Genomic DNA, 19,742 nt, shown 5'->3' with positions numbered 1-19,742 from the left:
ACACTGTGCCACCAACGAATTATTACAATAGAGGGAGGGGGGGGGGGCGCACACTGTGCCACCAATGATATTCAAACTGGGGAGGGGTGGAGGGTCTGCCCCCTGCTGCCTGGCAGCCCTGATCTCTTACAGGGGGCCGTGATCAGCACAATTAACCCCTTCAGGTGCCGCACCTGAAGGGGTTAATTGTGCTGATCACGGCCCCCTGTAAGAGATCGGGTGCGGCCAGGCAGCAGGGGGCAGTCTTGTACACAGTTTGTAGTGTATTCTAACTAGAAGCGTCCCCATCACCATGGGAACGCTTCTGTGTTAGAATATACTGTCGGTTCTGAGTTTTCACGAAGTGAAAACTCAGCTTTGAAAAAGCTTTTATGCAGACGGATCTTCGGATCCGTCTGTATAAAAACTAACCTACGGCCACGGATCACGGACACGGATGCCAATCTTGTGTGCATCCGTGTTCTTTCACGGACCCATTGACTTGAATGGGTCCGTGAACCGTTGGCCGTGAAAAAAATAGGACAGGTCATATTTTTTTCACGGCCAGGAAACACGGATCACGGATGCGGCTGCAAAACGGTGCATTTTCCGATTTTTCCACGGACCCATTAAAAGTCAATGGGTCCGCGAAAAAAAACGGAAAACGGCACAACGGCCACGGGTGCACACAACGTTCGTGTGCATGAGGCCTAAGTAAAATGTATCAGCTTAGTATCCAGACTAGTTCAAAGACCAATGCTTTCATTCATAGGGGCTGAGTTGCAATACCAGACACAGCCTATGGTGAAGAGTGGCGCATGTTTTTCTAATCACATATAACATCTTTACCATTTTTAAAGCCCACCTGTCAGCAGTTTTGTCCCTATGACACTGGCTGACCTGTTGCATGTGCACTTGGCAGCTGAAGGCGTCTGTGTTGGTCCCATGTCCATATGTGCCCGCATTGCTGAGAAAAATGATGTTTTACTATATGCAAATGAGCCTCTAGGAGCAACGGGGGCGTTGTCATTACACCTAGAGGCTCTGCTCTCTCTGCACTTTGATTGACAGGACCAGGCAGGCGTGATGACTGTTTCACTGCCTGTCCTGTCAAACAGAGTGGAGAGGGAGCGGCAGTTGCAGAGAGAGCAGAGCCTCTAGGTGTAATGACAACGCCCCCGTTTGCATATAGTAAAACATCATTTTTCTCAGCAATGAGGACACATATGAACATGGGACCAACTCAGATGTCTTCAGCTGCCAAGCGCACATGTAATAGGTCAGCCGGTGTCATAGGTACAAATCTGCTGACAGATGGGCTTTAATTAATCTGATAAGTTCCCTGCCCCTTTTGTAAATATATATATATCACCGACAACCCCTTTAATGTTATGTTGACTACCAACTGTGCATTAGTCTTTAGAAGCAGAGGTAATAAGGATGTATTAGAATATAAAGCTCATTTACCTCATCCATGTCATAAGCAAAATCACCTGCAAGAAATAGGGAGAGAAATGACTTCACTGTGTGCAAAGACCTGCAGTCCACCGTGTACTAGGAGGCTAAGGTTCAATTCATGCGTGGCCCCGGGAGAACAGGCCATGTACATTAGATGTCACCTAATGCGTGTTGGGGCCTCCTAGCTCTCCCACAACAGCAGATGTCAGAGGAGATAAAGATCGGGCATGCTGGATTCAACTGGCCGATCCTTTGGTTAGAAGGGAGATGAGGTGTCTGGCAGCAGCCGTTTACTACCTATGCCTGCTCAGCCGAGCCTGCAGGTGTGCATTTGGGAGGATTGGAAGCTGTTGTCCCAGACTGCGTATGTCCAGCTATAATGACCACCCGCGTGCCGACAGGTCATATCTGCTCCATCTCAGTCATGTCCTCTGGGGGAGATGCAGAACAAAATGTGATATGAAGCAAGCCTTGTTGAAGGGTCACTGAGCTTTCTGAAAACCGTGGTCTGAATGCGGAGACCCCCAACGATCGCTACAACGAGGAGAGAGAGAAACGCTCTCATGGCATGCACGCTCTCGCTGCAGGAGACAGAGTCGATGGACCGGTCTCAATTCCGTCTCTTGCAGTGAGGAGAGGGGCGCGTTATGCGAGCGCTTCTCTCTCCACGTTCTAGCAATCGGTCGGAGCCTCGGCGCTCAGACCATCACTGATGAGGATGACTGGTATCCCTATGACATATCAAAAGGTTTTTGGGAAAGCTCAGTGACCCTTTAAAGGGGTTGTCTCACTGCAGCAAATGGCATCTATCATGTAGAGAAAGTGAATACAAGGCACTTACTAATGTATTGCGACTGTCCATATTGCTTCCTTTGCTGGCTGGATTCATTGCAGGGGAGTCCTCTCTTCTCTTGCATAATGGAAACAAGACGGATCCGTTTTGCAGCCCATAGACTTCTATTATGACGGAATGAATAACGGAATGTCTCTAAAGGCATTCCGTCATAGAATTGCGTTATGGTCCGTGGTAACGGAATCCATAACGCGATTCTGCTTTTACCAGTAGACGAAGCGTGAACGAATGTCATAACCTGAAATTCGCTCATCTCTAGTCATAACCATGGAAACGAGCAGCGTATAATGTGATGGAAAAAATGAATCCAGCCAGCAAAGGAGGCAATATGGACAATCACAATACATTAGTAAGCGCCTTGTATTAAATTCCTCTACATGATAAATGCCACTTGCTGAAGTGAGACAACCCCTTTAAGGGTGACCCGCCCACGTTGGATTTGACAGATCTGTCTTTTTTCATGTGCAGAGTCACATGACGCCACCATGAGCGACACATCGCTTGCGGCCACATAACTAACATGGAGTTTTCACAATGAAGTATTAATGCCAGTGTCTTACTAACATGAAGTATCTAAAAATCACATTTTTATGTCTGACATTTTTTTTTTTTGTGATTTTTAGAGCTCATATGGCAGTCTAATACTGCCACCGATTGCACGATGAACGAGCAAGCGCTCAATTTCTGTGTAATGACGATCTGCCACCGGCACACCGCTGTCCTGCATGGGGACGAGCTATGGCATAGCGATCATTCCTCCTCCGCTAGCTACTGGACGAATACCGGGAGGGAACGCTGCTGTCTAATGCACCCTTTAGGGCTCTTTCACACCTGCGTTATTGTCTTCCGGCATAGAGTTCCGTCGTCGGGACTCTATGCCGGAAGAATACTGATCAGGATTATCCTAATGCATTCTGAATGGAGAGTAATCCGTTCAGGATGCATCAGGATGTCTTCAGTTCCGGTACGGAACGTTTTTTGGCCGGAGAAAATACCGCAGCATGCTGCGCTTTTTGCTCCGGCCAAAAATCCTGAAGACTTGCCGCAAGGCCGGATCCGGGATCAATGCCCATTGAAAGGCATTGATCCGGATCCGGCCTTAAGCTAAACGTCGTTTCGGCGCATTGCCGGACCCGACGTTTAGCTTTTTCTGAATAGTTACCATGGCTGCCGGGACGCTAAAGTCCTGACAGCCATGGTAAGTGTAGCGGGGAGCAGGGGAGCAGCATACTTACCGTCCGTGCGGCTCCCCGGGCGCTCCAGAGTGACGTCAGGGCGCCCCAAGCGCATGGATCACGTGATCACATGGATCACGTCATCCATGCGCATGGGGCGCTCTGACGTCATTCTGGAGCGCCCGGGGAGCCGCACGGACTGTAAGTATACCGCTCCCCCGCTCCCCACTACTACTATGGCAACCAGGACTTTAATAGCGTCCTGGGTGCCATAGTAACACTGAAAGCATTTGGAAGACGGTTCCGTCTTCAAATGCTTTCAGTACACTTGCGTTGTTACGGATCCGGCAGGCACCTCCGGCAACGGAAGTGCATGCCGGATCCCAACAACGCAAGTGTGAAAGAGGCCTTACTTGTGATTAATTCTGCCTCTAGTGATAATGAGATGACTGCTGAAAAGGGATCTGTACAGAACAGGAAATTGTGATCCAATATTAGGCCTAGTGTCCAGAGTGAAACTGCAGGATTATATACATTTTTTTTTTTTTAAATATAGAAAGTGGCAAATGGAAAAAAAAACGGGGAAAAAAACCCACATAAAATTCTAAAAGATATGTTTAACATAAAAAAGTGATTTAAACAATAGGTCACCTTCTGATGACACATTCCCTTTAATGCTAATGCCAGTGCTTACCAACATGGAGTATGGCATCATACATGTCCATTTGTGTTTCCTTCTGGAGCCGTGATAAGGACTGGGCGTTGTCGTTCCCCATATCTCCATACACAGCCAAGCGTGGCCCCCAGGAGGAGCCGGCCTGCAGCGCACGGAAGTAGAACTGGGGGCTCCAGCCGAGAGAACTGCCGCAGTGATAAACTGGGAGAGGAGGATGGAAAACAGTCATACGTGGAACATAGGAGATTGGTTATATTACTACAGCTTAGCCCATTATCTTATGGAGTCGAGGGTAGTCTGAAATCTGCCTCCTGTCACATTAGTAGCTCAGGTTGCTGCTCTTATCCTCCACTGTGATTTATACTGCAGCTCAGATTTTTCAGGTAGGCTGCTGTGTAGAAGCACAAGCCCACCCGGAACTAAGAAGTCAGCGTACGGAGTGACAGCAGCCATTACAGAAAGGACAGCAATCAACTAAATCACCGGTGTGAATGAAGATCACATTCCTGGCTGTCGGACATATTGGCCTCAATTCACTTTACTGCAATAATCGGAGGAATACTGAGCTGTGAGAGGACGGAGGATGGAAACACGGCCCAGTGTAATGTGTGCGGTGTCTATACAGTCAGCTCATGTGGCCTTCACCTGTTCCATGGATACTCTGATGTGAAATATAGCCGCTGTATATAATGGCCGAGACGACTATATAACATTACTGGTTAGAGATTGCCCAAATAGGGTGTGCTGTGTGATCGGTAGTGTAAACTACTATCCTCACTATCCACTATAGTGTGCAGGACTAAACTACTATCCTCACTATCCACTATAGTGTGCAGGACTAAACTACTATCCTCACTATCCACTAAACTACTATCCTCACTATCCACTAAACTACTATCCTCACTATCCGCTATAGTGTGCAGGACTAAACTACTATCCTCACTATCCGCTATAGTGTGCAGGACTAAACTACTATCCTCACTATCCACTAAACTACTATCCTCACTATCCACTAAACTACTATCCTCACTATCCACTATAGTGTGCAGGACTAAACTACTATCCTCACTATCCACTAAACTACTATCCTCACTATCCACTAAACTACTATCCTCACTATCCACTATAGTGTGCAGGACTAAACTACTATCCTCACTATCCGCTATAGGGTGCAGGACTAAACTACTATCCTCACTATCCACTATAGTGTGCAGGACTAAACAACTATCCTCACTATCCACTATAGTGTGCAGGACTAAACTACTATCCTCACTATCCACTATAGTGTGCAGGACTAAACAACTATCCTCACTATCCACTATAGTGTGCAGGACTAAACTACTATCCTCACTATCCACTATAGTGTGCAGGACTAAACAACTATCCTCACTATCCACTATAGTGTGCAGGACTAAACTACTATCCTCACTATCCACTAAACTACTATCCTCACTATCCGCTATAATGTGCAGGACTAAACTACTATCCTCATTATCCACTATAGGGTGAAGGACTAAACTACTATCCTCACTATCCACTATAGTGTGCAGGACTAAACTACTATCCTCACTATCCACTATAGTGTGCAGGACTAAACTACTATCCTCACTATCCACTATAGGGTGAAGGACTAAACTACTATCCTCACTATCCACTATAGTGTGCAGGACTAAACAACTATCCTCACTATCCACTATAGGGTGAAGGACTAAACTACTATCCTCACTATCCACTATAGGGTGCAGGACTAAACTACTATCCTCACTATCCACTATAGGGTGAAGGACTAAACTACTATCCTCACTATCCACTATAGTGTGCAGGACTGAACTACTATCCTCACTATCCACTATAGTGTGCAGGACTAAACTACTATCCTCACTATCCACTATAGTGTGCAGGACTAAACAACTATCCTCACTATCCACTATAGTGTGCAGGACTAAACTACTATCCTCACTATCCACTAAACTACTATCCTCACTATCCACTATAGTGTGCAGGACTAAACTACTATCCCCAATATCCACTATAGTGTGCAGGACTAAACAACTATCCTCACTATCCACTATAGGGTGAAGGACTAAACTACTATCCTCACTATCCACTATAGTGTGCAGGACTAAACTACTATCCTCACTATCCACTATAGGATGCAGGACTAAACTACTATCCTCACTATCCACTATAGGCTGCAGGACTGAACTACTATCCTCACTATCCACTATAGGGTGCAGGACTAAACTACTATCCTCACTATCCACTATAGTGTGCAGGACTAAACAACTATCCTCACTATCCACTATAGGGTGAAGGACTAAACTACTATCCTCACTATCCACTATAGTGTGCAGGACTAAACTACTATCCTCACTATCCACTATAGGGTGCAGGACTGAACTACTATCCTCACTATCCACTATAGTGTGCAGGACTAAACTACTATCCTCACTATCCACTATAGTGTGCAGGACTAAACTACTATCCTCACTATCCACTATAGTGTGCAGGACTAAACTACTATCCTCACTATCCACTATAGTGTGCAGGACTAAACTACTATCCTCACTATCCACTATAGTGTGCAGGAATAAACTACTATCCTCACTATCCACTATAGGGTGCAGGACTAAACTACTATCCTCACTATCCACTATAGTGTGCAGGACTAAACAACTATCCTCACTATCCACTATAGGGTGCAGGACTAAACTACTATCCTCACTATCCACTATAGGGTGCAGGACTAAACTACTATCCTCACTATCCACTATAGGGTGCAGGACTAAACAACTATCCTCACTATCCACTATAGGGTGCAGGACTAAACTACTATCCTCACTATCCACTAAACTACTATCCTCACTATCCACTATAGTGTGCAGGACTAAACTACTATCCACACTATCCGCTATAGTGTGCAGGACTAAACTACTATCCTCACTATCCACTATAGTGTGCAGGACTAAACTACTATCCTCACTATCCACTATAGTGTGCAGGACTAAACTACTATCCTCACTATCCACTAAACTACTATCCTCACTATCCACTATAGTGTGCAGGACTAAACTACTATCCTCACTATCCACTAAACTACTATCCTCACTATCCACTATAGTGTGCAGGACTAAACTACTATCCACACTATCCGCTATAGGGTGCAGGAATAAACTACAGCTGGTAGCAGTTAAAGGATGGAACTGTGCATGTGCGACCACCTCAGAGATGCTACTGAGGTGGACAGAGAAATAAGGAACATAATAAACAGCAGGTGGCGCTATACAGATGTATTTTACTTAATAATTCAGTGTCTAAACTACATTTTTCCATGCCATTGCAAAAATATTCAGACTCAGGTGCTGGTTTGAAAAGAATGTAGAATATTTTTCATGGGACAACCTCTTTAATGTTTGTCAATGTAATAGGTGAATGGGCCTGGTGCATCAGTTCTTCACTCTGGCCGACAGAGTGGGGTCCCAAACGTCGGGCCCCCTCTGTGTTGTCTATATGCCCTAATAGGATGTATGGATGGTTCTGATGTTGGAGCCCGGTTTGTGCAGTGACCCAGTGGATCACTGCTGAAGAGATAATTCCATGCTAAAAAGTTAAATGTTGAGATTTATTATCTAAGCACTCAAATGGTTTGTTTGAGCAGTGTGAATCCCTAATTGATATATGGGCAGCAAATAGTTAGAATTGGCAGTCTTAGTGCAATTGCCAGGGTGATGGTCTGGTCCCACCTCCCTGGTTATGCTGAGCGAGGACGTCTATGGTTGAGTTTAGTCCAAGGCAACTTCTTCTCTGAGGCTGAAAGCTGCTAGAGAAGCATCTGAACTGAGAGACTACCCTGAGGGAAGAGAACCTTTACAGATGGTTGAGAACCAGGGCCGTGCGGGATAAGGAGAGTAAGGTAATGCTCGTTTATGGCAAAAGACTTTACTGCATGTGGAAAGGCTTAATTGCCTACGGCACCCACCACCATTTTGAGACGGAGTGGCCATCCAATCTAAGATTTGCACCCCTGGGCACTGCATAGAGTTAATGACACCGTACATGTGTGGTTATTTGGGAAGATTGCAACGTGTACCTGGAAAGAGAAGGAAGGACTACTACTACCATCATTGCTGCTGCCTATACACAGCAATCGGGAAGAGCCTACTCTGTAATATATTCGGAACTGTGCCAATTCCGGCTATATGTACTGCAACTCCCATCATCTATTCAGTAAAACCAAACGGGCCTGGTCATTGACTCAACCATTTGCCCTCCTGCCTCACACCCTGCCAACCATCCACCATCAAGGGCGCCCCAACTACCACCAGGGAGGAGACCCCAAAAGTCCTGGGTGTGAGGATCAGAGGGAAGGAAGTGTATGCCCTCCTAACACTGCATGGCCCAGGGAGCGCCATTGTGAGAACTACCACCCCCATCACTAACACTACCACAACCACTCTCCGCCGCTCACTCTTCCTTCCTGGACTCACTGCATTTGTAATATCGAAGGCTGCGTTGACTTCATCAGACTCGGAAAGTCGGATATTATTAACATCTGGCTGATGAGATCTGACATGATAAAAAATGGTGGCAAAACCGGCTTAAAGCGAAAATAATTCTATAAACAAGATTACGGATAAGAAGAAGGGACAGAGGAACTGAAGAGAACAGCTCGGCCTGCTCCATATAAGCCTCCCACACTAAAGTCTATAATCCCAAGTACAGATGTCCTAGAGAGGAACTCGTCTTGGAAGGGTTTCTCAACCTGTGGAGTTGACATTATGTAGTAGCTTGTGGCCAAATGACAACCTCAGCTCTGCTACAACTGTATTAAGGCCCATCTGTCAGCAGATTTGTCCCTATGACACTGGCTGACCCGTTACATGTGCACTTGGCAGCTGAAGGCATCTGTGTTGGTCCCATGTACATATGTGACCGCATTGCTGAGAAAACTGATGTTTTAATATATGCAAATGAGCCTCTGGGAGCAACGGGGGCGTTGCCATTGCACCTAGAGAAATGCCATGCACTCTGCACTTTGATGGATAGGACCAGACATTATGATGTTCTCACTGCGTGGCCCTGTCAATAAAAGTGCAGAAAAAGAGAAACAAAAGCGCGCTGCTCTGCCATCTATAAAAGTTATTTATTAAAAACACACAGAAAACACTATAAATAACTTTTATAGATGGCCGAGCAGCGCGCTTTTGTTTCTCTTTTTCTGCTCCTTGTTGAGCCAACACGTTCCTATGTGTATTGCGGACACCATCTGGAGGATCCCGGCGAACAAGCGCAGCAGCCTTACCTATCCTCTCTACAGGAGAGACCGCGCCATTTCCTAGTGTTGTGCCTGGATTTGCACAACATTAGGGCTCATGCACACGGCTGTTGCCCGGCTGTGGCATACGGCGGGTCCGCAACACACGGGCACCGGCCGTGCGCATCCCGCATCGCGGACCCATTCACTTCAATGAGTCCGCAATCCGGGAGATGCCGAACGGAGGCACGGATCGGAAGCGCTACAGAGTGCTTCCGTGGGTTTACTGTACGTGCCTCCACGCCGCAAAAAAGTAGTGCGTGCAAGTGAATTTGCGGTTCACAGCATAGGCACTGAGCTCTTACGTTCGTGGGCATGAGCCTTTATTTGGTCCTTATCTGGGAACCCTAAGGCCTCTTTACACGGGCGTTGCGGGAAAATGTGCGGGTGCGTTGCAGGAACACCCGTGATTTTTCCGCACGAGTGCAAAACATTGTAATGCGTTTTGCACTCGCGTGAAAAAAAATGGCGCATGTTTGGTACTCAAACCGTTTGGGATCGGTGTTCTGTAGATGCATAGTACAATAGCGCTGGAGGGGTTAAAAAAAATAAAAAATAATTTAACTCACCTTAGTCCACTTGATCGTGGAGCCGGCATCTCCTTCTGTCTCCTTTGCTGAACAGGACCTGTGGTGACGTCACTCCGGTCATCACATGATCTATCACCATGGTAAAAGATCATGTGATGGATCATGTGATGACCGGAATGACGTCACCAAAGGCCCTGTTCATGTAATTAATGCTCACCACAGGTCCTGTTCAGCAAAGGAGACAGAAGGAGATGCCGGGCAGCGATCAAGTGGACTAAGGTGAGTTAAAAAAAAATTTAACCCCTCCAGCGATGTTTTACTATGCATTCTGTATTCAGAATGCTATTATTTTCCCTTATAACCATGTTATAAGGGAAAATAATAATGATCGGGTCTCCATCCCGATCGTCTCCTAGCAACCGTGCGTGAAAATCGCACCGCATCCGCACTTGCTTGCGATTTTCACGAAACCCCATTCACTTCTATGGGGCCTGCGTTGCGTGAAAAACGCAGAATATAGAGCATGCTGCGATTTTCACGCAACGCACAAGTGATGCGTCAAAATCACCGCTCATGTGAACAGCCCCATAGAAATGAATGGGTCGGGATTCAGTGCGGGTGCAATGCGTTCACCTCCCGCATCGCATCCGCGCGGAATACTCGCTCGTGTGAAAGGGGCCTAAGGTATTTCACAAGGGAGCGCCCCCTATTGTTTTTAATAAAAGTGCAGAGGGCACAGAGAGAGCTGAGCCTCTAGGTGTAATGGTAACGCCCCCGTTGCTCCTAAAGGCTTATTTGCTCATAGGCTCATTTTTCTCACCAATGCGGACACATATAAACATGGGACCAACACAGGTGTCTTCAGCTGCCAAGCGCACATGTAACAGGTCAGCCGGTGTCATAGGGACAAAACTGCTGACAGATGCCCTTTAAAGTAGCACATAACTATCATATTAAAATATCCAAATACATCAGCTACAGATGACACCTACACGAGGAATGGTCGAGGAACGAGGGAAGCCTTGATCTCGTCTTACCGTATCTCTGACCAGGATTCAGGTTCTCCAGAGTAACCCGATGGATGAACATCTTTCTCTGTTTTGGTCCTCCATCTACAAAGAGGTTGGTGCTGCCAGATGCGGTGAGGTTGAATGAAGGGGGTCCGGTCAGAGGACTGAATTCCACTACAGATGGGGTCCAGCTGAAGGTGGTCCACGTCACCATCATAGTTGCTGGATGACCTAATTGTAAAAGGTTTTGGGGAAAGAAAAAAAAAAGCTCTATAAATTTTTTTATTTTTCCATCAATATAGCCGTATGAGGGCTTTTTGCGGAACAAGTTGTAGTTCTAAACGGTGCCATTTTGGGGTCCACATATCATACATCAACTTTTATTAACTTTTTTTTTTTGGGGGGGGGGGGGGGGGGGGGGGGGGGGGGGGGGGGGGGGGGGGGGGGGGGGGGGGGGGGATTTTGTTACTCTCTGGGTCAGTACGATTACAGTGATACCAAATCAATACCTTTTTATATTTTACTACTTTTGCACAATTTATTTTTCCTTCTACAGACCTGTGCTCATTGGTATCATTTTGGGGTACATAATACTTTTTGATCGCTTTTTATTCCAACTCTTTTTTTTTATGGCATTCATAGTCCAGGATAAATGACATGATAACTGGGCAGTGTGGGGTGTTACGGACACAGCTATACCAAATATGTGGAGGGGATTTTATTTTTGCTAATTTTTTTCCACTGAAAAGCGTTTTTTCAATTAAAGAAAGGTGTATTTTTTTACTTGGATTTTGTTTTTACTTAATAAAAGTTTGTTTTTGTTTTCTTACCATTTAACAGTCCCACAAGAGAACTTTAATAGGCGATGTTTCAATCGCTTCTATAATTCTCTTGTACATCTTAGGCAGTACAATAGAATTATACTGTCAGTGCTATACTGACAGTCACCAGCAGGCTGCGCCAGAGAGGCGGGGCCTGCTAGGATATGCTGCGGGCAGGGCTGGGGCCTTCAGAAGGTTCAGTAGACTGCCGTGCAGAGACATCTACATCCCACGCGATCATTTGTGGGATGCTGATGGGAGACAGAGGGCATTTGCTCCCTCTGTGTACAGCTTAGATTCCGCGGTCACTATTAGCCGCGGCATGTAAAGAGTTAAATGGCCTAGATTGGTCCGGACAGTGAGAGCTAAGCTGAGACTGGGCCGCCGTAAAAATCCGTCCTTTGTGGCCGTACCCTAAGGATGTCACTTTGTGGCTGAAGCTTACCTGTGTATGAGAGATGCACCTGCTCAGGTTGGTACCAACCAGTGCTGGCACTGCCCACAGACACGACGATCACAACCAGGGGTAGAATAGACGTCCACATCCTGCAACGTTACATATCATTACAATGAGAGAACGTACAAACACCTCGTATCCCGAATTATAGGAAACCACAAAGGCAGCGCCCACACGGCGCCTCGCTGTACCTCCACTAGGTGGGTCAATATCAGCAGATCATAGGAATACATTGTGTAGGACAACATGAGATTTTGCTGTGATGCCCCCCATCTCTGGCACAAGGGACTGGACCCTCGTTCCTCCTGACTGGACAAACTCGTCAGGATGTCAGTGAATCATTCAGCAAGGTGCAGGCTCTCCTTAAAGAGACCAGCCCTGTATGGAGACTTATTGGCAATGCTTCATGGGAAAACAATATGCAAAGAGGTATCTCCCAAGGAAAGAGAACCATCTCACTAGCGCCACCTTGTGGAAGTGGCTCCCTATGAGTCAAAATCCAACTTTTTAACAAGTCTTGGAAACTGACAAGTGAAAATAGCCAAGCCGGATATCCATCCGTGGGGTGCTTGCCCCTCATCAGTACGAAACAGGATTCTGACGATTCCTTCGATGCAGCTTAGGTAGGGTACCGGCTGTACTTAAAGGGGTAGTCTCATCTGAGATATTGGATGTCATATCACTAGGATATGCCACCAATGTCAGATAGTCGGAGGTGGGACCTGCACCTATCTTCAAAACAGGCCCCCGCAAGTTAACGAGAGAACACTGTGCAAGCGTGGCCACCCTCCATTCATTTCTATGGGACTGCCCTAAATAGCTGAGTACTGGCTTGGCTATCTCCGGCAGTCCCTCCCATAGATGTGAATAGAGCAGGTGGCGCTTGAGCAGTGCTCTCTCCTTCATATTTGGGCACCTGTTCTGGAGATAGGTGGGACCTGCATCAATCTGACGTTGGTGGTATATCCTAGCAAGATGAGACAGCCCCTTTAAGTACAGCCAGTACCCTACCTAAGCTGCACCGAAGGCATCGCACTCAGCCAGAATCCTGCTCCGTACTGATGAGGGGCAAGCACCCCCAAAACAGCTGTCTACAGATGGATATTTGGCTTGGCTATTTTTCCTTGTCATGTCCCAAGACTTGTTATAAAGTCGGATTTTGACTCAAAGGGAGCCACTTCCACAAGATGGCGCTAGTGAGACGGTTCTATTTCCTTGGGAGATATCCTCTTTGCATAGTGAAATTGGATTTCCTCTCTCTCCTTCCTGATTGACAGGCCATGTTCCTGCACAGTCATCTCACCTGGCCCTGCCAATCAAGAGAGGGAGGGAGAGAGGGAGGCTGGGGCCCGTCCTTGGGTCCTTAACTGCTCATTGCATATGGATTAATAGTACTTTTTACTTACTTTATGGCCCGAGAAGGGGGACCCCGTGTTCCCCCATTAGAATGGTTATACACACGTGTGCTGCCACTCCATTCAACTCTGTACGACTGCCGGGCACAGCGTGGCCGCCGTTCCATTCGGGTGAGAGAGACGGGGCCCCCTGTTTTCGGACCCCGAACACTCAGACACAAGATAGGGGGCACCCCCTTTAGGGTACTTTCACACTAGCGTTATTCTTTTCCGGAGCTGAGTTCCGTCCTAGGGGCTCAATACCGGAAAAGAACTGATCAGTTATATCCCTATGCATTCTGAATGGAGAGTAATCCCAACAGGATGCATCAGGATGTCTTCAGTTCAGTCACTGAACAGCATTTTGGACGGAGGAAATACTGTAGCATGCTGCGGATCCGTCCTTCCAGTCTGCGCATGCGTATGACCGGTAAAAATGTGGAAAAATATATAACTGATCCGTTTCTCCGGATGACATCCAGAGAGATGGATCCGTTCTTGCAATGCATTTGTGAGACGGATCCGCATCCAGATCCGTCTACAAATGCTCTCCGTTTGCATGCAGATTGCCGGATCACTCTGCCGCAAGTGTGAACGTAGCCTTAATTCAATGAGAGGTCAGAGGTCGGCTTTATCATCTGAAGCAGCGACCCGCATCCTTCAGCTGTTGTGACACTACAAATCCCAGCTTGCTCCAATCTTTTCTAATGGGAATTCTGAGAACAGATGAGCGAATGTGCATGCTGGGAGTTGTAGTTTCACAGCAGCTGGAGGAGTGCTGAAGGTTGGTCAGCCCTGATCTACGGTACGTTTCTCCCTCGACAATCATTTCTCTGGAGGCCGTGAGTGCCCATCATTAGAGCTGTCTGTGACGCTAAAACCTATAGGTAGGAGAGGTGGACAATGGATCCTGGAGAGGTGGACCTTACCTGACAAGTCCTTGGAGTAGAACCTTCTGCTGGAGATTGCGTCTTGGAAAAGCCGGAAACAAAACAAAAGGCCCCGGCTCACAACAACAAGTGTCTGCGGCGGAGCACGACTGCCCCCTGGTGCACGAAACCGGCAGTGCGCACATCATGGAGAGCCAATCCCAATATCCAGGAACAAATAAACAATAGACACCACACGGCAGCAAATGTAGGCTTATCCTGCCCCCTACACAGAAAATGCACCCTTAGTCTCCCAACACAGAAAAGGGTCCCCTTAGTGCCTTCTTACAATAGTTATGCCCTTCAGGGCTCTCCATACAGTAATGCTGCCCCCCCCCCCAGTAATGATAGCTCTTTAAGTGGTGTGGAGTGATGGACCTATAAGTGCCCCCCACACAGAGTGATACCTCCTTAGGTTAACACCCCCCTTCCCACACACACACACACATACACAGTATGATGCCCCTATAAGTGCCCCCCACACACAGTGATCCCCCCCACAGTATGATGCCCCTATAAGTGCCCCCCCACACAGTGATCCCCCCCCACAGTATGATGCCCCTATAAGTGCCCACCACACACAGTGATCCCCCCCACAGTATGATGCTCCTATAAGTGCCCCCCACACACAGTGATCCCCCCCCCACAGTATGTGATGCCCCTATAAGTGCCCCCACACACAGTGACCCCCCCCCCACAGTATGATGCTCCTATAAGTGCCCACCACACACAGTGATCCCCCCCACAGTATGATGCTCCTATAAGTGCCCACCACACACAGTGATCCCCCCCACAGTATGATGCCCCTATAAGTGCCCCCCCCCCCAGTGACCCCCCCCCCCCCCACAGTATGATGCTCCTATAAGTGCCCCCCACACACAGTGATCCCCCCCCACAGTATGTGATGCCCCTATAAGTGCCCCCACACACAGTGACCCCCCCCCCCCCACAGTATGATGCTCCTATAAGTGCCCACCACACACAGTGATCCCCCCCACAGTATGATGCTCCTATAAGTGCCCACCACACACAGTGATCCCCCCCACAGTATGATGCCCCTATAAGTGCCCCCACACACAGTGACCCCCCCCCCCCACAGTATGATGCTCCTATAAGTGCCCCCCACACACAGTGATCCCCCCCCACAGTATGTGATGCCCCTATAAGTGCCCCCACACACAGTGACCCCCCCCCCCCCCCCACAGTATGATGCTCCTATAAGTGCCCACCACACACACTGATCCCCCCCACAGTATGATGCTCCTATAAGTGCCCACCACACACAGTGATCCCCCCCACAGTATGATGCCCCTATAAGTGCCCCCACACACAGTGACCCCCCCCCCCCCCACAGTATGATGCTCCTATAAGTGCCCACCACACACAGTGATCCCCTCCACAGTAAGATGCCCCTATAAGTGCCCCCCACGCACAGTGATCCCCCCCACAGTATGATGCCCCTATAAGTGCCCACCACAGACAGTGATCCCCCCACAGTATGATGCCCCTATAAGTGCCCCCCACACACAGTGATCCCCCCCACAGTATGATGCCCCTATAAGTGCCCCCCACACACAGTGATCCCCCCCCACAGTATGATGCCCCTATAAGTGCCCACCACACACAGTGATCCCCCCCCACAGTATGATTCCCCTATAAGTGCCCACCACACACAGTGATCCCCCCCACAGTATGATGCCCCTATAAGTGCCCACCACACACAGTGACCCCCCCACAGTATGATGCCCCTATAAGTGCCCACCACACACAGTGATCCCCCCACAGTATGATGCCCCTATAAGTGCCCACCACACACAGTGATACCTCCTTAGGTCCCCCCCCCCCCACAGTATGATGCCCCTATAAGTGCCCACCACACACAGTGATCCCCCCCACGGTATGATGCCCCTATAAGTGCCCACCACACACAGTGATACCTCCTTAGGTCCCCCCCCACAGTATGATGCCCCTATAAGTGCCCACCACACACAGTGATCCCCCCACAGTATGATGCCCCTATAAGTGCCCACCACACACAGTGATCCCCCCACAGTATGATGCCCCTATAAGTGCCCACCACAGACAGTGATCCCCCCACAGTATGATGCCCCTATAAGTGCCAACCACACACAGTGATCCCCCCCACAGTATGATGCCCCTATAAGTGCTCACCACACACAGTGATCCCCCCACATTATGATGCCCCTATAAGTGCCCACCACACACAGTGATCCCCCCCCCCCACAGTATGATGCCCCTATAAGTGCCCCCCACACACAGTGATCCCCCCACAGTATGATGCCGGGACGGTTGGGAGGCATGTATTCAGCCATGTCTTAGCTTTATCTTGTCCTAGAAAAGCTCGGTGACAGCCACTACGGCCATCATGAAAGCTCCCACACAGGATGTAACCCAGCTTTCCCAGACTCCAGAATCTGCTGAGACGTGAAGTGACGTATCCAGTGCATGGCTATGCAGATATCACAAGCAGGACCCTGGGAAAGCGGGGTGAGGACCTGTCTATAGATGCCAGAGAAGCTTCTCTTCTGCAGTCCTAGTGCAGGGAGTGACTTTCACTCTGTTCACACAGGGGCCCATTCTCGCAATTGGTGGGATCCCAGCGGTCGGACCCCCATGATCTAAGACTAATCCCCTATTCTGTGGATACATGAGGGTGGGATAACCCCTTTACTAACTCATTAAAAGGGCCGTGTCAGGAGATCAACGTATCCCCTATCCAGGAGATAAGCATCTGATTGGTGAAGGGCCGACTGCTGGGACCCCAACCATCATGAGAACGGAGGTCCATGTGCCTGGAGGAGCGGAGCACCAGGCGCGGGACATGAGCTCTGCTGCTCTATTCATTCTCTATGGGACTGCAGCAATGTAATAATCCTTTTCGATCCATTTTTTTTATGCTCCTCTATTATACCTCTTAGAAATATATGAATAACGTGACTACTAGGCACTTCCATTCTCCGCGTCGGCACTGATTTGCCGTAAATTTGTAAAGAGGGAATCCCATGGGGCTGTACCGATGGAAGAGCAGAGCCGGGGGCGTATCCCAGAAAAACAGATAGAAATGTGCTGGTACCAAGAGTCACCCAGATACAACTGGTTCCACCACACCCTGCAGCAAGTGGCATTTATCATGTAGAGAAAGTTTATACAAGGCACTTACTAATGTATTGTGATTCTCCATATTGCTTCCTTTGCTGGCTGGATTCATTTATCCATCACATTACACACTGCTCGTTTCCATGGTTACGACCACCCTGCGATCCGGCAGTAGTGGTCGTGCTTGCACACTATAGGTATAAGCCCCACCCATGCCTGGTCCTGTCAGTGCAGAGGGCGCAGCAGCTGCAGAGAGAGCAGAGCCTCTAGGTGTAACGGTAACGCCCCCGTTGCTCCTAGGGGCTCATTTGCATATATTAAAACATCATATTTCTCAGCAATGCGGGCACATATGAACATGGGACCAACACAGATCCCTTCAGCTGCCAAGCGCACATGTAACAGGTCAGACAGTGTGCTTTAACCAATAAAGTCCTGAAGGATTTTTTTTGTTTTCATTTTTCACTCCCTGCCTCCTGGAGCCATAACTTTTTTATTTTTCAGTTCGCCATATGAGGACTTGTTTTTTTGCGGGACAAGTTGTACTTTCTAATGGCACCACTTGCATACGATGTAGAGAGAAGCTGGAAAAAAATTGGATAGAATTGGAAAAAATTGTAATTCCACTGCAGGGTTCGCTATGTGGTAATGCTGACCTGTTCCCTTCGTGCTGTGGGGCAATACCACATAAATAGTAGGGTTGTTGAGATACCAAAATTTTGATTCGATTTCGATACCATAAAAAAGAATTGCGATACTCGATACCATTCAATACCACGCGAAAAAAATAAAACATCATAAAAAGCCGCGTGCATTCCGCATTTTATAGAACAGTCCAATCCTATTTTTTGGGGGGACAAGGTGACTACAAAATGGCGAATCGCGCGGTTTTTATTTATTAATTTTTTTTCTGTTACGGCGTGCACCGCATAGGAGATATTTTTTGAATATTTTAATAGTTCGCTCTTTTTTGGGCGTGCCGATATGTAAAATGTTTATTTATTTATTGTTTATATATTTTATATGTAAAATTGGGAAAGGGGGTTATTTAAACTTAATATTTTTTATTATTTTTTTACTTTTTATTTAATAACTATTTCCCCCCTGAGGGGCCAGAACCTGGGATCTTTTCATCCCTTGTCCTATTCACCCTAATAGAGCTCTATGAGGGTGACTAGGAGCTCACACTGTCCCTGCTGCCCTGGGCATAGTACACACAGCAGGGAGGTTACCATGGCAGCCAGGGCTTCAGTAGCATCCTGGCTGCCATGGTAACTGATCGGAGCCCCAGGATTACACTGCTGGTGCTCCGTTCAGAAGCTGCCACTGCCACCAATGAGAAGGGGAGGGGACCCTATGACCACTGCCACCAATGACTTTTTAATACTGGGGGGGTTGGGGGAGGGCGCACTGCGCCACCAATGAAGATAAGTAACCTTTTAATACAAATACAGGAGGCGGGTGCCGGCGGCAGAATCACATAGCGCGCACCCGACCTCTATGACAAAGCGCTGCGATCTGTGGCAGTTAACCCCTCAGCTGAAATCAGTGCGCGCCATGTTCTCTGATACTAGGCTGCGCATCCTAGTATCAGTAAATGTCAAATCCCGGTATCATATCGATACCGGTACAACCCTAATAGTTTTTCTTGAGTTTTAACACTAAAAAAAAAAGTATTTTTTTCTTTTCATCACCATATTCTGACCCCAATAACTTTTTTATACTTTTGTCTACGAAGCTGAGTGCAGGCTCATTTTTTGCGGGATGATCTTTAGTTTTTATTGATACCCTTTTGGAGTGTGTGTGACTTTATCATATTTTATTTTAAAAAATTTGGTAAGTGAGGTGCTGAAAAAATTATGAATCGGCCATTTTTCTTTTCTTTTTATATGCTATTCTCCACATGGGATACATATTTTCATATTTTAAAAGTTTGGGTACTTTGCGATGCCCATGATCTTTATGTTTTTCGTTTATTTTTTTAAATAGGAAGTCAGAATATGTGTTCTTCAGATGGCTTTTAGCTCCA

General features: G+C 47.6%; 1 protein-coding gene across 1 annotated transcript in view; it reads right to left on the bottom strand.

The window, feature by feature from the left end:
- ACP7 (acid phosphatase 7, tartrate resistant (putative)) overlaps positions 1–14,893 on the bottom strand; it is a 28,413-nt gene extending 13,520 nt beyond the window's left edge. The window contains exons 1-5 of the mRNA XM_040406513.1: positions 14,597–14,893; positions 12,262–12,362; positions 11,023–11,226; positions 4,160–4,342; positions 1,447–1,472 (exon numbers count right to left, since the gene is read on the bottom strand). Coding sequence (XP_040262447.1) covers positions 1,447–1,472; positions 4,160–4,342; positions 11,023–11,226; positions 12,262–12,362; positions 14,597–14,745 — 663 coding nt within the window. The 5' untranslated portion in view covers positions 14,746–14,893. The remainder of the gene's footprint in view (positions 1–1,446; positions 1,473–4,159; positions 4,343–11,022; positions 11,227–12,261; positions 12,363–14,596) is intronic.
- Between the last annotated feature and the right edge of the window lie 4,849 nt (positions 14,894–19,742).

The sequence above is a fragment of the Bufo bufo genome, chromosome 8 (genome assembly GCF_905171765.1).
Source record: "Bufo bufo chromosome 8, aBufBuf1.1, whole genome shotgun sequence".
In the NCBI taxonomy this organism is placed as follows: domain Eukaryota; kingdom Metazoa; phylum Chordata; class Amphibia; order Anura; family Bufonidae; genus Bufo; species Bufo bufo.
Note: the sequence above shows the minus strand (reverse complement) of the source record. Positions and strands in the feature narration are given on the sequence as shown.